This window comes from Neophocaena asiaeorientalis, unplaced genomic scaffold (genome assembly GCF_003031525.2).
Source record: "Neophocaena asiaeorientalis asiaeorientalis breed wild unplaced genomic scaffold, Neophocaena_asiaeorientalis_V1.1 scaffold1037, whole genome shotgun sequence".
In the NCBI taxonomy this organism is placed as follows: Eukaryota; Metazoa; Chordata; class Mammalia; order Artiodactyla; family Phocoenidae; genus Neophocaena; species Neophocaena asiaeorientalis.
Genome location: NW_020174558.1, coordinates 160,775 through 178,379, shown reverse-complemented (window position 1 = coordinate 178,379; position 17,605 = coordinate 160,775). Strand labels below are relative to the sequence as shown.

The 17,605-nt window shown below is 39.3% G+C and overlaps 1 protein-coding gene across 1 annotated transcript in view; it reads left to right on the top strand.

Annotated features, from left to right (window-relative positions):
• NTNG1 (netrin G1) overlaps positions 1–8,948 on the top strand; it is a 317,635-nt gene extending 308,687 nt beyond the window's left edge. Inside the window, exon 5 of the mRNA XM_024757500.1 lies at positions 8,716–8,948. Within this exon, the coding sequence (XP_024613268.1) occupies positions 8,716–8,948 (233 nt within the window). The remainder of the gene's footprint in view (positions 1–8,715) is intronic.
• The last annotated feature ends 8,657 nt before the right edge of the window (positions 8,949–17,605 follow it).

Genomic DNA, 17,605 nt, shown 5'->3' with positions numbered 1-17,605 from the left:
TTGCTTTAGAAGTGAGGAAAGAGAGGCAAAAGAGGTTAAACGATTTCCCCAAGTTCACCCAGCCCATTAACCACAGAGACCAGACTTGAATCACAAGTTCTTCACCTAATTCTCTTCATACCACCTCATGCTTTTAGTGAGGAGAAAAACTATCTCTGTTCAGTGGGGCACCAGCAGGCAAAACCGATCAAGCCAAGCAGCCACCTAAGTCATCACCAGGACTATAATATTGGAGAAGTCCACCTGTTATCATGTATTTGATGAAAAAGAGAAAGAATTCCTCACTCTTTGCCTTTTAAGATGATAAGCTTTCCATGAGAAATATTCATGCAAATCACAGAGCTCAAGAGAACTTTAGAAACACCTACTTCAAACTCTTTCTCTAACTTTATAGCTGTCACTAGAATGTGAGCTCCACAGAAGCATCTGCATGGCCCATCTGGCTCACACTGTGGGCCCAGCATCTAGAACAGTGCCTGATTGGATGATGGATGGATGGATGGATGGATGGATGGATGGATGAATGGATGGATGTCACTAAGTGGTTTCGTGTTATGTCCAAGGCCTTACAGCAAAGTGATGACTAGAACTCAGGTTTTATAACTCTTAATCAGTGTTTTTTACCACTAAGCCATATCCCCAATCATGGCCAGACATAAGTAAGAAAAGATAGGAAAAATGTACCTAGAATTCCCCAAAAGGCCATTAGACAACAGTCTATAAAGTTTCTTCTATATACTAGGAGCTAACCTGTAGGTTCAGTTTTACCTCTCACATCTCACAACTTAGTAAAACAGCCGCCAAGGCTGAATAAATGGGTCATAATCACAGCTCTTCATCTCCCTGCCACAGACTCTCAAATGCCTAAATCAGAACTGAATGTTGCACACATGCCTTTGTTATTAGCCTGTTTCGTGGAGGTTATTTGCTCTTTGACGTTTCTTTGAAAAGGACGGGAACATTTGGAACATCTTTCCCTCAGCAATCCTAGGCTTGTTTCAGGTGGTGAAGGTAGAGGTCACTTTATTAATACAGCCATCAAGGAAGGCTGTCATGGTAACACATTGCCTCGATTCCTTGAAGTGCGGGAGACAAAGCCAAAAAGAGAAACTTTCAAGTCTATAAATACAGACCCAGCATTGCTCAAGCCTAGCAGCTCACTGACAGGGCAAACCTAAATGTATAGCTTTGAACAAGACCGAAAGAGAAGAAAGAAACCTTCCCTGTGGTAATGTAATGGGTTATCATGACTATAACAGGAATAAGTGACCCTTCAGGTCATAAAAGAAAAGAAGAATAGAACAAGTAGCTATACTAAGTCCTGGCTTGTGCCCTCTTTGCACATTTTGGTTCCCTCTCTAAGTCTGCTTTTCCATACCTTCCAGAAAGGACTAATAGAGGGAAAAGGAATCAAGGTCTTATAATTCACATTTTGACAATAGCTTGCAGTTTAGGAAGAGGCAAAAATGAATGGCAATCAAGAAACTTACAAAAAAAAGTTGAAGGAGCAAATGATTTAGCCACATCCCTGTGACTCTCATTATCCAACCTAGAAGAAAAATAAAAAGAAGTGAAAGAAGGAGGAAGAAATGCTGCTTGTCCCTATTCTTTCACTGTGAAAATTCCTAGTGTTTTTATAAACTTGTAGCAACTGTGGGAGTTTATTTGTCTACCATGGTGGCTTGCTTACTGAAGCTATGATCAGAGCTATTAGAACACCTTGCTGACTTCAGCCTTTCCATCAGGGTTCCACACTTCATCTTTTTGCAACACAACTCTGTTTGGGTCTAACATTAATACTATAACCTTATCTATCAAGGGCCACAGATTATCTTGGTTTGAAAGCATTCCTAATATTGAAACATCATGGGATTATAGGATATATGGTGTGATATTGGACACACCATAATGAATTTATTTCTATCAATAGTAAAATGATCCTTTAGAATATAGTCAAGCTATTACCAAAGTAGTATTAGCTTTTTCTGTATCTAAGGATTATACTTTATTATAATAAAAAGAATTGTGTCAAATAACAATTTGTATCCAATACTAGATCAAGTTTTCTGTAAGAGATTTAAAAATGAACCTTCACTATTTATTGAGATAGCACATTGTTAATTTGTCAAAAGCAACGTAGAATGAATCGGGACATGCTTAATGTAAATACTTAACAAAATAAAGTCAGCGTTTTCAGTTTGAGGCAAATCCACACTGAAGGGCACCAAATAAAGAAGTGATAACTGCAAAGTGCTTATTGGGTAGAAATTCCTAGTTCCGCGTCTTACTCTTCCGCCATCTTCAAGGTCCCCCCCCCCCAGTTGGATTTTTAATCTGCAATGCTATGCAAGATGAAATGGAGATAATGCCAGGATTTTGTAAATGGGTGTTTATCCTCATGCCAGTTCTATCAACTGGTGGTAAATGCCGGAAACTGTTACCAAGTCCAAGCTCATACTGCTTGCTGCACAACAGGCCAATAAATCGAGAGAGGAGCTGTTGGGGCAAGGAATAGCAACTTTATTCAGAAAGCTAGCAAACTGAAAAGATGGTGGACTCATGCCCCAAAGAACCATCCTGCCTGTGTTAGAATTCCGGCTTCTTTTATTCTAAAAGGGGAGGGAGTAAAGTCAAATATTTCCTGGTTCTGGTCAGCCTCTGGAACGGATGTGTTAGTTTCTTCCTCCCTGCGGTCATTCACAGGTGGGCCTGGTCAGGATGTTTCCTGCGAGCTAAAAAAGGTATTTTAGCTTAACGCTCATTACCTGGGAGGCAGGGTTCCCAGAGATGGGCCATTATGTATAACTTCAGCTTATAGGCGACATCCTTTAGTGATTAGCTTGTAATAGAATACAAAATGTTCTTATTACAAAACCTTGTGTTGAAAGGAATTCTGAAGTTTAGTGCAAGAGAATGCCATGATTAAGTAGCTATGTTTTCTACATAGAGGAAGAGGAAATCAAAGCCTATGCAACATATTTGCCTTTCCTAAGCTAGACCTTGATATTTTTGGTATTTTATGTATGAGCTGATTTGTATTTGGAGCTCTGCCAGAATGTGTTGGAACTCTAGAAGATGTGAAATTTAATGCTATCAACAAAGCCCTCCGCCCAGTGTGGTATGAAAACAGATCAGTTGGTCGATACAAATGAAAGTCTACTGAGGAGCTACAGAGGAGTTACTTATGTCGTCTTGGGGAGCATAGAATGCATTTCACACTGTGCAGCACATTCACTGCATTTCTCCTGACTGTTCTCTTCTATGTGAAGAGCAGTAATCTGTAAATTGGGAGACCTGGGTGCTAGATCTAGAGCTACCCTTGTTTTCGGTTTCCTTGTCTAGAGCTTGTCTAGATAGTTTTTGAAGTTTCCTCAAGCTTTGATTTTACTATTTCTATCAGAGCAAGGTAGGATTAATTACATGACAAGGGTGATTTTGGTTCCTCTTTAAGTGTGAGCAATACTAAATGGTCTGTCTTAGACCATTTAGATCTCAGTCTTCTGATTTAACTCCCCCAGGAAGATAATCTGCTCTTATATTTCAGCTTTGAGTACTACGTTCGTCTTAATTCCTATGGTTCTACACCTGAAAACTCACTCTCTCTGATCTAAAGTCACCAAGGCCTCTTCATTCTCCTTTCCCCAATATACATAAGCACAACTGCCTATCTTCTTTGCTGTGGCTGATACCCTGATCCAGACCTTCAACCTTTTATCACCAACATTAATTGAGGAGTAATTCTTGTTTGGCAGGGGAGGAGGCTGCCCTGTTTATTGCAGGAAATTTAGTAGCATCTCTACCCACTAGATGCCAGTAGCATGCCCTCCCCCGAGGTGTGACAACCAAACACATCTCCAGACATTGTCAAATGTCCCCTGGAAGACAAAATTCATCCACTGTTGAAAACTACTACTTTAGACTGACAACCAAAGACCTCTATTAAATGTTAATTCCTCAAATTCCTCCAATCCTTTCTCTATTGTAAAATCCCTTCTGCCAGATTCTATCAAGAGCATGCAATGCTTATTTTGCGTATTTCCTTTATCCAGCTCAAAGTGCCCTTCCTCTCATACTCTTCCCGTCTATTTATTCCTAGATACAGCCAACCACAGCAGGAAGACTTCTATGATTAATTTTATAACCTCATTTCATCACTGCATTTTGTTGAGATCTTTTTTTCTCAGCATCATTCCTGGTCTTTCTTTCTCTGCCTATGGCTTAAATGCTGATATTCTTCAGGGTTCTGGCTGCAGTCTTCATTTTGACTTAGTCTATATTCTAGCAGGATGAGGTCTTCTATTCCTTTCTCTTCACTTTTTGTAACAATGACCACCATCACCCCTGCTCCAAATCTGTATCTCCAAGATGAACTACCTCCTGAACTGTTAACTAGTTTTTCCAGCTAATAACAAGACCCCTGCAGAAGAGCCTACAGATCCTTCCAAGTCAATAGGTCCAAAAAAAAGTTTATTTTCTTTTCTGACCAAACATTTCCTCCAATCTTCTTTTCTTAATAAATTGCATTATGATGCATCCAAATGCCAAACACAGGAACCTCAGACTCTCTCTTACCTATTTCAAATAACCTGTCTCCAAATCTGTTCCTTCTTCCTTCTCCCCATTGCTCTAACCCAGACCAAGCCTATTCTATTGAAGTATCTGGTCACCTTGCCTCCAGCCTGTCCTTTCTCAGGTCTAGCCTCACCTTTTCTCCCCCTTTAAATCACCACCCTGCCCATAGGTCTTTGACAGCTTCCCACTGCCTATTATTTAAACTCTGTAGAATGTTACATAGAACCTTCAGATCCAGGCCATGCCATTCCTTCCTCATTCATCATTCACCAACATTTTCCATGTGTCTCTCAGGCTCCAGTGAGAAAACTGAACCCACACTATGTGTTTCAACGGAGAGAGAGAATTTACTAAGGGGAATGGTTAAACAGGTGCTTTAGAATTTAAACATGAGAAGAGGACACTGAAATAACACAGAGATAGTAACTGTGTAAGTAGGGAGCAGTTATCTCTCTTGGGCTGAGGAATTTTGACATACATACACTAATATGTACAAAATAGATAACTAATAAGAACCTGCTGTATAATAAATAAAATTTTAAAAGAAAAACAAAACAACAACCACAAAAGACCTCATGGATAATCCTCTCACTTCTATCTATAAGTGATTTATCAATAAATAACCACTGATTAATGATTAAAAAGAGAAAGAAACTAACAGTTTGGAGGAGAGACCCCACAGATGTGGGACCTGTACCTCTTAGGAGGGGTAATGCCCGGCTGCTGCTATTACCTCTGAAATGCTAGGCAGGGGCCCCTTGGAGCTGGGGCTCAAACCTCTAGAGGAGGAATGCTGCCAGGTTGGTGTAGAAACCTCTAAGGGTGAGATTGAAACTGGTTCTGAAAAGGCTGAGCCCCAGAACCAACTGCTGCTTTTGGGATGTAGGGCCATTGGTGGGGCAATACTCTTAGGAAGATCAGGAAAAGGGAAATCTCTCCTTCCTTCCTCCTACCATCTCTGTTCCCTCTAGTGCGCCCTGTTGGCAGAAACCAGGAGACAGCTTGCAGGGTTTCAGCCTCAACAACAGAAGGAAAGGTGGATTTAGAGTTGAGAGACAAGTGGTTAATAACCAGCACAATGTATTTTCACATCTTCTTGACTTTACTGATACAGTTTCCCCACCCATAATGTTCTTTCTACCAATATCTGCCTGATGCATGTCATTGTTCAAATACAATCTCCTTTCTATAGTCTTCTCTAGTCTTCCCCCAAATAATTATTTATACCAGCATCTGAGTTCCCCTAGCAGTTGGCAAATACTTCCTTTATAGTTTTTTTTAATATTGTATCATAATTACTTCTGTGTATGTTCATTTGTTTGTTTTCTGCAAAACTGTGAGCTCCTTTAGGGCAGGCAGAGTTACAACCATACAGTCTAGCAGGGCACCTGGCACACAGCAGATGTTGATTGAGCTGGATGGAAATGATAAAAAGCATTTTAATGAAATTAATATTAGATTATTTCTTGTATATATTTTATCTTCCCAACCAGATGTGAACCTTATAAGAGCAGAGATCATGCTTTCTATTTCTTTTATTTTTTTCATGGTGGTCAGTACAAGGTTTCATATGCTGAAGAAGAGCTCAGTGATATTTGTTAACCACCTAGTTTATTCATTAAGAACCACAAATTTGATTCAAAATGACATGAAGGTGGAGCATAAGTTTATGAATAGCAGGTAAGATTTGTAGTTAGGTTTAGATGTACTTCTAGCACATGATTCCAACAGAGAGATCGGTGCATATGGTAAAGTTCTGTATTTGTTGAATAGCACAATCAAGAGACCAAATGTAGTGTGTCTTAAAGTGAACTCTAAAGTAATTAAATATATTCCAGGTTTCATTTTTTCTGCTTATCTCTTCCAGAAAACATATTACCCCAACTGATGTGATTATTAATCCTGGGTTACATCTTGTCCTTGAATATTTATTAAATTTCTCACAGTCATCAACATCAAGTAGTAGATTATTTAAATGTAGGAAAGGTATTGAGTTTTAACTTAATCACAAGCTTCTTGAAAAAAACAAACCTCTGTTCAACAACTGATTTACATTCAGGTCCAAGAAGAAGGAAAATAGCTTTTTTTCTTTTCTTAAGGGGAGTGATATTTAATTAACTATCGATTCCTTCTCAATTATTCAAGGCAAGCAATTATCGATATTGATGGAAACAATACTTCCCTATGTGTAGTGCCCAAATGAAAGGAAATATCCCATTCAGCTGTCTGCTGCCTGGAACAAGAAACGCTGAGAATCTTTAACTTTAAATGGAAACAGTTATTTGGATCTGTTTATTCCATGTGGCCCCAATTAAACAGATATTTCCTAAAGTGTAAGCAAAACAAAATCCTGAAAACCTATGTATGCTTTCCAAATTAACAGCCACCAAAAAAAGAGGCTTTTTGTCAGTTTTGACCATGAATTTAACCACTCTACCCTCGTACACTTTGCCTCAAAGCTACAGATCTTGACATTTTAAACCATGACTCATAAAATACTATAATTTGGGTCTAATATTCATGGTTTCTAAGCCACCCAATGAGAAGTAGCTTACATAATCATTAGAACCCCTGGAACACTACCTTGTATATCAATATTTTGAGCCTGAAGGATTTATAGGCCTTAATAGTCACTTCTAACATTTACAGATAGCAAATGTGGGTACATTTGTTAATTATACCAATCCATTATGCAACTATATTAGAGGTCGCCAAGGAATTGTTGTGGAAGGTGGGAAAATAGGGCCCTGTTTAGGGCACTTTGTTATTAACCCTGTGAGCATCCACCACCATCTTTTTTCAGCTCATTTGCACACAGAGCATTAGCACGTGTGCATTTAAGAAGCTTCTTTTGAAGGTGACATACTATTGAACATAATTAATGGACAAGGCAATATTCTCTATTGAATTATTACTTGGGAGATGAGGGTTTTTAAAGTACTTTACACTTGATAGTAATAGTAAGTGTGTGTGTGTGTGTGTGTGTGTGTGTGTGTGTGTTTGATTCATGTGGTATCCCTGGGGAAATTTGACTATGACATTTTTTAAAAATGAAGAATGTTATAATTTATAAGAAGCTACTTTTTCTGCTCTGTGCCCTGCCCCCCCCCACCCCCCCCTTTGAGTGGTTCTATATATTAAGCGCTTAAGCAGCATATGTTGCTGGCAAGTGTTCTTGGCTTTTTTGCTCTTTGGTGTTGTTTTAATTTCTCTGTGTTCTATTTATCATTCTGCTAAATCAGTGAAACCTTGATTATCTAAAATAATAGGAGACATTGAATTAATGAGGATAACTAGTTTTTTGAATGAATAAGAAATCATTAGAGATGCAAGTTACATGACAGGGACTGTGAATGAATTTTAGTATCTGAAATTGCTTGCTTGATTTATTCCAACTGATTCTGTAAGTTGATGGACACAGTGAAATTTTGATAATCAGGGTTTCACCATTGCATTTATTATTATTCCTGGAAATCAAGGTAACCTTGGACTCTACTTGCTATATTTACAAAGCAATAAATATCCTAATAGGCTGTTAGGGGCAGATGGGACCGCTCTTCCTCACATTCCTCCCATGAAAAGCTTTTTCTCTTCGGATCTGCCTGCTGCCTCACCGGGAGCATGCTGCCTGCCTCCTGCCCCGTGCTTGTCCGTGGGTTCCTCCTGCCTTCCTGCATGCAGCCCTGGAATCACCTGCAGGGAGAATGGCCCACCCCTGAGAGGTTCTCGGTCATTTTAGCAATACTGCTTTGCATTTTAATTCCATTCATCTGGCCTCAAAGTTCTGCATTCTTGTATCAGGCACTATCCTTGAAACACCCTGGAGGTCACAAGAGGTCCCAGTTCCATGAAGAGAAGATACTGCCAAACCAGGAGTATCACATTGCTTTGTATTTGATAGCCTGAAATGGACAATGATAATATCCAAGATTGCAGCAAAAATCTATATGAAAAGAATTAATATGATCAAAACAAAGGCAGCAGACTACATTTGTTTGGAAATTGGAGTCATGCTTAGTTTGCGGAGGGGAGGGGGGAGCACAAGATCGATAGAGATTTTTTTTAAGCTGAAAACATGATGTAGCAGATGAACTTAAATTGATTCTGCTTCTCCTCCCCGCGCCCCCCTCCCTCGTTCTGCAGCGAATGTCTGCGACAACGAGCTCCTGCACTGCCAGAACGGAGGGACGTGCCACAACAACGTGCGCTGCCTGTGCCCCGCCGCGTACACGGGCATCCTGTGCGAGAAGCTGCGGTGTGAGGAATCGGGCAGCTGCGGCTCCGACTCGGGCCAGGGCGCGCCCTCGCGCGGCTCCCCCGCGCTGCTGCTGCCGCTGGCCGCTCTGCTGGGGACAGCCGGCCCCCTGGCGATCTAGGCGGCGCATCCAGCCACCATACGGGTCCGGCAGTGGGGAAGCAAACACAGCCCCAGCATTTGCTACTAACATAGGAAACCCACCCTCAGACGCCCCCACTCAAACACAGTGTACAAACTAAGAAGGCCCAACTGAACTAAGCCATATATAACAGCCGTGGACAGCACACCGGAGTCAAGACTGGTAATTTCTGACTCCAGAGGCGTTGGCAGCTGTTGATATTATCCCTGCAAATCACATTGCCCGCTGCAGAGCTTATCGCTGATTGGAAAGGCTGTGACAGCCCCCCAAAAGGAACGACAAAACAACAACAACAAATCAACCAACCTAAAAACATTTGCTACTCGCACGTGGTGTGCCCCCCACACCACCCGGCCCCGTGTGTGAACCAACCAAACTGAAGCATCCTTTGCTGGCAGTGCATTGTGGGTCTAAGGAAGTGTGTTACAAGCTGCCATATTGGCCTGCTTCAGTCCCTGAACCCCTTCCAACCTGTGCTTTGGTGAACGTTGCTCTGTAACCCTCGTTGGTTGAAAGATTTCTTTGTCTGGTGTTAGTAATGCACATGTGTAACAGCCCCCCTTCAAAAGCTCAAGCCAGTCGTACCCCGTATATCTTAGCAGCCCTGGGTCCACCCAGTGCTAGCACACATCCACTGTCCAAGAGTGGCTGTAGGAAAAAAGAGAAAGTGTATCTATCCTTTTGTATTCAAATGAAGTTATTTTTCTTGAAATACTGTAATATGTAGATTTTTTGTATTCTTGCCAATTTGTGTTACCAGACAACCTGTTAATGTATCTAATTCAAATCAGCAAAGACTGACATTTTATTTTGTCCTCTTTCCTTCTGTTTTGTTTCATTGTGCAGAGATTTCTCTGTAAGGGCAACGAACTTGCTGGCATCAAAGAATATCAGTTTACATATATAACAAGTGTAATAAGATTCCACCAAAGGACATTCTAAGTGTTTTCTTGTTGCTTTAACACTGGAAGATTTAAAGAATAAAAATTCCTGCATAAACGATTTCAGGAATTTGTATTGCGGTTTCTTAAGATGAAAGGAGCAGCCACCAAGCAGATTCACACTCGCTTTACTGATTTCTATGTGGACTGAATACACTCAGCTGATGAATTTAGTAACCAGAAAGGTGGATTGGTGTTCACTAGCTTGGACAACTTCTGCAAAATATGAGACTATTTCTACTTGGGAAAAATTATAACAGAAAAAAAAAAATCTAAGTGATTGCCAAGATTATGCCAAAGCCTGTTGGCAGAGTACTAAGAGACTTTTATTTTTAAGTCATGCTATTTTCACAGATTGATGTGATCATGTGACTCTAGGGATGCTGATCTATGTATCTTTCCAATTACAGTGTTTACATGGAGTATCATAAGAGGCAACCTGGGGAACCAGGAAAGTCGCAGGGAAATTGAGTGATTAGCAATTTGACTTTGAATATATTCAGACTAAGTATTTACAGAAATATCAAAATATACAGCAGCAAGTAGACATAACTGCTGTTCCTGAGAATAAAGTTTGTTTTAAGTACTGCCCAAGGTGTAATCAATTCTTGTTTCTGCCTTTTATTAGGCCAATTACTGTGCAAAACAGCAAGGCAGGGAGAGGAGGGGAGAAGCACTGCAAAGTTTCAAAGTGACTAAAACAGTGTGTATTCCATTCCCAGCACACTGTTGTCCTACAGGTTACAAATGTGTTAGCAAGCAGCATCTTCTGGCATCAAAAACAATTAACAGCCCAAGCCAGAGTCTGAAGGACAGTGAAGTCTTACATGACTTGGTAGAGCAATAGCCTATGATGGTGTTAGGTCAGAAGCCCACTTCCAGTCTGAATTCTTCACCCTCCTGCCACTCTTTGCTGAAATTGGGGTAGGGGTAGTCTTCTGATAAATATCCTCGGTAAAAACTAGACTAAGGAACGGTGTGTCTTATTGGTTTTGTTCCCAGAAAAACCAATTCAAGGAAGGCAATAAAAGGTAAACAGGTAACGCCTGTGCTGCCTGCCATCCCACGTCTAAGTCGATTGAATGTTTGTTATTCAAACCCACAGTCTCTTTTGATGTAAGAAATAAGAAAAGATAGAAATAAATTAGAGCTCTGGCTTAGTGCCGGCGTGGCCAACCAGAAACTGGAGATTTACATTAGAAGCATAAACAGCAAATTATATTTCAGGCTCACCAAAGACTACACATGAAAATGCCGATAACATACAGTTTGAGATTACTTATAATGAGGTGGATTTCTAATATTAAAATTGGAGTTGTCTTACAGTTTATTAGCACAAACCAAAGGTAGACTGTGTTATTTCCAGCAATGATGCACTTTATCATTACCCACTCATGGCTTTGTCACTATGCTCAGGAATCAGACTGCACATTTCAATACATGGTATTTGAAAGCTAATTCTAACATTTAATGAAGGCCTGATCTAAATCAGTTCATCTGCCTTTTATCTTTATGAACTATAAGAATCTAAACTGATGAGGCATATCTTGCATTCAGTGTATTTAGATATAGTTTTCTGAATTTCCTAAAGTGATGTGATCTGCTTTTAATAAATTCACTTTTAGGTATATAACAAATGGAAATGAAATGTTCTTTTTAATCTGGACTCTCAAATTCTTCTAAAGGGTGTATTACTTTGGTGAAACCCCAAATCAGTAGATTTTATTCGTCTGCTGTTTTCTAGCATTCTTGCAAAGCTGGTTCCATCTACAATATTATGTCTAAGGACAGGATTGGGGTGAAAACTGGATACCAAGTTGTTCACATATTTAAGGTCCTAATTCTTGCTTTGTCTCTACTTGGATTAGCCCTTAGGATTGGTTAATCTATCAACTTTACCACAAACACAATTTCTTCCATCAGCACCTCTGATGAACATAAAACTTCAAAGAAATCTTTGTCCCAAGGTTCAGCTATATAGAAAGTGTTGGTATTTATAGGAACGTAATTAGACTGCCCTGTGATGATGTGGGATTGATTCATTTCTGAGCCTGTGCACAGGGTAGAGGCGGAACTTTAGTCCCAGAAAAGAGCAGCCCTTGCTTAGTGGGGCCCATTCTGACCCTCCTCCCATTTTGTCTCAGTAGCCAGGAACCTAGAATTCTGTCCTCCACCTACTTTTAGGGTGTATACGCCTCTTCTGGGGGTCCAAACTCCTGAAGGCAGGCAGCATAATGAGTGCACATCCTTGAGTGCAAGAGGTGGCAAAGGGTGAATATGTATGGATAGATGAGTGACTTGGGCCTGGGAGTATATGCTGGGGAATTCACACGCGAGTGAGAAGAGGCTCCTTGCAGTGAAACCTAGAGCTCAGGGCTAGAAAAGAAGGAGCTAAGGGGTGGGAGAGAGAGTAGGGCTGCCTCAGGGCCAGGGTCCAGTACAGAACTCTGAGCAGTCTAAAAGATTCTAAACCTATACCTGGGTTTCCGATTGTTATGAAGGTATTTGTGTTAAAACAGCAGAATGGAACATCGTGTTATTTAACACTATGTTAGCTTGATGTATAACTTTTAAATATTTAGACAGGTGGCCTATGGGCTTCCATTGGTACTTTTGTCCTGGCCCCTGCCTGGTGGGTCTGCCTGGAGATGAACACTGCATGAGGTGCCCTTGAGTCAAATGACTAAATGGGTCAAATCACTTACCCAGGTACAGGTTGGGAGAAGGCATACCGGTCACAGTTCAACAATTCCTATAGTTAATGCTCCACTTCATTTTTTTCCAACCTGTGGCCTTACTGAATATAAGAACGTTTGGAGGGACTGGGGGACAGCTGTGAGGAAACCCTGAAATCAGATCTTTTGTCCCATCAACTTCACTCTCCGCCATCAATAATCCAGTATTATTGGGATGTAAGGACCCCGTATTCTGAGATGGGATGCTCTGTGTTATACGGGAAGTGGGTTGTTGCACTTCACCTGTTGTTAAATACTAAATAAAATACCTATTTAACAGTTTATCTGCTCAGAGAGTTACACAGAATATGTGAGAACTTTGAACTACATGTTCTATATATTTGTTATGCATTGAATTCTATCTGTTTATGATCTGATGCAATTTAGAACTTCAGCTTCTGAACTAGAATTTCTTACCCACCATTTTGCTTCCCAGTCTTTACCAAGAAAGATGACAATGGTGACAGCAACTAAGCTGCATCTTAGAACAATCTGAATAACTAGGTAAAACTCTAGGATTTTTTTTTTTTTTTTTTAGAAAATCTAATTGGGCACCCTTAATGGCATACAGGAATGAAAAACACAGATAAGGAACACCCCTAGAGTGTGGATCCAAATATGTGGTTGTGAAAATTTCTTTCTTTGCCTCAGGAAATCAGGACTAGATTCTACTCAATTTTCTTTCCAAGAAATATCAAATGTCCACTTGGCATAAATACTCTGACGGTTCTGACCATTTCCATATGGAAGAATTTTTTACTTTTAACTATGTTTTCCCTTTTTTTACACTAAAAGTAGTTTTTTCCTTTAGTTACCTAAAACAGTTGCCAATAAATTCTCAGCATAAACTGCACATAAACATAATGTCAGAAAGAGTTAAGAATGCCAGTTATCATATTTTGAAGTTTCACCAACAATCTTGGGAACATGGAGAATTTTTATTCTTTACAACACCTGGTAAGGTGTGACTCACATATTATCATCTTCATTTTGCATCTGAAGAATCAAATAACTAAGAAACAGACATATCCCTTGTATAAATCATGTTATTGCGTTTAACTAGAAGAGAGAAAATAACATCTGGGAAAACTTTATATTAATATTGGAAAATGCAGTTATTTGAGATCTATTATGGCAGAAAAATTCTACCCCTAATACATTTTTAGAGTAGGTCCTGGAATATGTCTACCAAGAAGACTTAAATGATTTTAGGGGGTGTCATTTAGATTAATACGGTTGAGCATTTAACTATTGCTGGAATCCCCTCTCTGCCTTTTCCCATCACCCAAGAGCTCTTTTTAATTGACGATTGAATTAAAATGGAGTAGTAACATTTAAAATTATGTGATGTTTTTATTAACCTGAAATGATAGCTGGTAAAATGGGCCATTATTCTGCAAGACCTAATTATGTTAACACTAAAGATTTAGCTAGGCTGGCTGGAGCAAACTGCCGCGAATTGGAAGTAAAAAATAGTATCATTTTCTTAACCTAGTCTCATTTTTTCAGAGGTGTCGCTTTTAACTATTATTTAATTAGTGAACTATGAAATCTATGGGAAAAAGAACCTGACTGGAAGAGAGAAAAATAATAATTACTACCCCTCGTACATCTGTCTGAATAGACGCCAAAATTCCTGTGTGGCGAGAATGTGTCATTATGTTAAAGACACAGTGTACCATGGTGTGTATCCTCTAGCCACCCTGCCCTGAGAGTACCACATTACAGCTTTGCTCTTACCGGGGGAAGTCATTCAAATCTAATAAAAGAAAGAAAATGGCAGAAAATCACACACCGGAAGTCCTGTTAAGAATAGGTGATTCTTTTTGCCCCAGACGGGAAAGAACACAATGTCATCTTTGTTTATTTGTATTTTGCTCTGAAGGAGGGGTCACTCCTGTAGGGGTATGATTTTCCCTCTACCCATGTGAAACGTGGCAAGAAAACATTCTCCAAGGAAATAGCATTTTGCTATTTACCAGTCGTGCCTACCCCATGAAGCCCTTAGTAATCGTTTTGGCTTTCATGGTGTGATAAACACCTAAAGGCAAGAGATTAGTGGCATCACTCTTCGTCTCTTTTTCTCTCCCTTTGGAAAAAAAAAAAAAATGGGTCCAAATATAGAATGATGCCATTTGCAAGAATCCTTCAGTTATTTGATGCCTAATTATGAAGACTCCAGCTAAATATTTAGTTTATTAAATTAATAGTGTGGCAAGTATTGGAGCAGCTTTACAACCACTTAAACTTGTGTTTACATCCTGTGTGATTACAATTCATAATTGGAAAAGCAGTCAAAACTAAATGCATTCTGATCAATGGTTCCCATTCTGCAAATAGACCCAGCACAACACGTTGCAGTGAGTGACTTAAAAGCGGGACTTCTGCATCTAGAGTTCCAACTAGACTTGGGAAAGACAATGGAGGGATTCCAGCACTGAAGTGCTTTAACTTAGGTGTAAGATTTTCTGTATAAGTGATTTTCTTTTTCTGGGCAGAGGGTCTATTATACTCTCTCTCTCTTTTTTAATTTATAAAAGGCCTGAAAATATAAGGATAACTGCACTAAAACCTCAGGTTAAGATTTACCCTAACTATGGAAGTTTTTTTTTTTTTAAATAATAAACTGTTGAAAGGGGATGAGTGAAAATAACACGTTGGTACTTGAAAGCACGTATTTTCCAGCAATTGGCTCTTTTTTCATCTCTTACTGACCTTATCTCTCCTGAGCTGCTAAGGGCATCTATATTCTCTTTTGTAGATATATATTTTAACATGTTCATGTTTGTTCTGGAAGCCACATGAAGTAAAAGTGAAAATAACCGAGGTCAGGAGTGTAGTGTGAGTGGCAAATGATGAAAATGTCTCGGCAACTCTGCTATATTTCTCATGGCAGCATGTAGTATCAATGGACACTCACTTCCTCTGGGTCCCTGGGTCAACCTTCCTTTAAACTTTGAAGAATAGTGGTTCCAATAAAGAGTCCCAAATAAAGCTCTTGGGAGTATCTGAATAATATAAATATCTGCATTAATATGTTGATAATAAAAGCCTCATACCTCATAATCAGTTCCAATTAAATGGTAACTAAATTCTGGCAATTGGATATATATCATTTTTTCATTCAATCTGAATATGTACATATTTCTATGTAAATTCTCACTTTAATACACACAACATATTTTCATTTACAATCACATACCTGTTTTATTAAGTGTGGGCTACCTCTAATCAGAGGCAGATATCACTAGGTTGATTTGAGACTTGTCTATTTGAAGATGTTGCCACTGAGACTTAAATCCCTCCGCATTAGTCAGTTTCTGTCACCTGAAATATGAGCACACTCTGAAAAAGTCAGAAATAATGTGGGTTCTGATGCTGTTCTCAGGGTTGTGAGAAACACAACCACTCTGACTTCTCTGTTGCAGACATTTTACTAGAAAGGGCTCAAACTTGTACACACTTGTACATTTAAAAAAAATAGAATATGTGTGACACTGGAACACACTCAGGTTGAATGGCACAAACTTATTTTCCTTTTGGCTGCTTTGTTTCATTTTTATGGTGATTCTCGCTACAAGCAACAGATCAGGAGCAAATGTCTTTCTAATTGTCTGTATGGTTCCCTGAGTTGTGAGCACTATTCTCTCTGTTCTGTTTGGGGGCCCTGATTTACATTCCCACCCTGTGCCCTAGACCTGTGCTATCCAAATCGGGAGCTACTAGCCACCTATGGCTTTTGAGCACTTGAATGTGGTTAGTCCAAACTAACATGTCCTGTGAATATAAGATACTCACCGGATTTCAAAGAGTACAAAACAAATGAGAAAAGAATGTGAATTATCTCTTTAATCATTTTCATATTGATTACATGTTGGAATGATAATATTTTGGACACACTGTGTTAAATAAAATATATTATTAGAATTGATTTTAACTGTTTCTTTTTCCTTTCTAACGTGGCTACCAGAGACACTTTAATCACATAAATGGCTCACATTATATTTTTATTGGACAGCTCTGCTCCAACCACCTAATTTTCCCATCTCTAAAATAGGGCTAATAGTATTCACTCTCCAGATTTAATGTGAAAATCTAAGTGAACTAATGAACGTGAAATTATTGGCCAATTGTAAAGTGTGGGAAGTGTCTAAGACTGTTGATGACCATGATGGTGATATTTTGAAGCTGTAGTTCCACCTTTCTAGATTTCTTTGGAAATTTTCAGCCAGAGGTCTCACCAAAACTTTCTCTAAAAGTGCTGCAGGGCAATGAATGCAAGGTTTTAAAAGTTTTGAATGTGACATATGACCTGAACAAGAAGCTTACATTTGTAACAATATCAACAAAGAGAATACTAGTGGTAGTAAAAAATCATAGTAAGAGCAACCACACAGCTAATCTTCGATGAAAGCCTTGAGCCAGGAACCGTGTTAAGTATTTTTACCATCTTTATTCTAAATAATGCACTGCGTTTCTATTAGTGCCGTTTATGAGCATATTGCTGACTCATTTTCTTTCTGCACACTTAATTGTTTCTAAGTTCTGTATGTAGACAATGAATGAAAGATGGCAAAATGTGACTTAGCAACAGCCACTCAGGGGACAAAGGCAACATGTGAGTCGACAACACGTGCATAAACTTGCATAACAGTTCTAGCATCATAACGTGCACGGTGTTAGGATTTCTATATAGGCATTCTTCATTTTACTGCACTTCACTCTATTGCTCTTTGCAGATAGTGAATTTTTTACAAACTGGAGGTGTATGGCAACCCTGAGTCAAGCAAGTCCATCAATGCTGTTTTTCCAACAGCGTTTGCTCACTTCGTGTCTCTGTATCCAATGTCGGTAATTCTTGAAATATTTCACATTTTTTCATTACGATTATATGTGTTATGGTGATCTGTGACCAGTGATCTTTGATGTTACTATTTCAGAAAAATTACAACTCACAGAA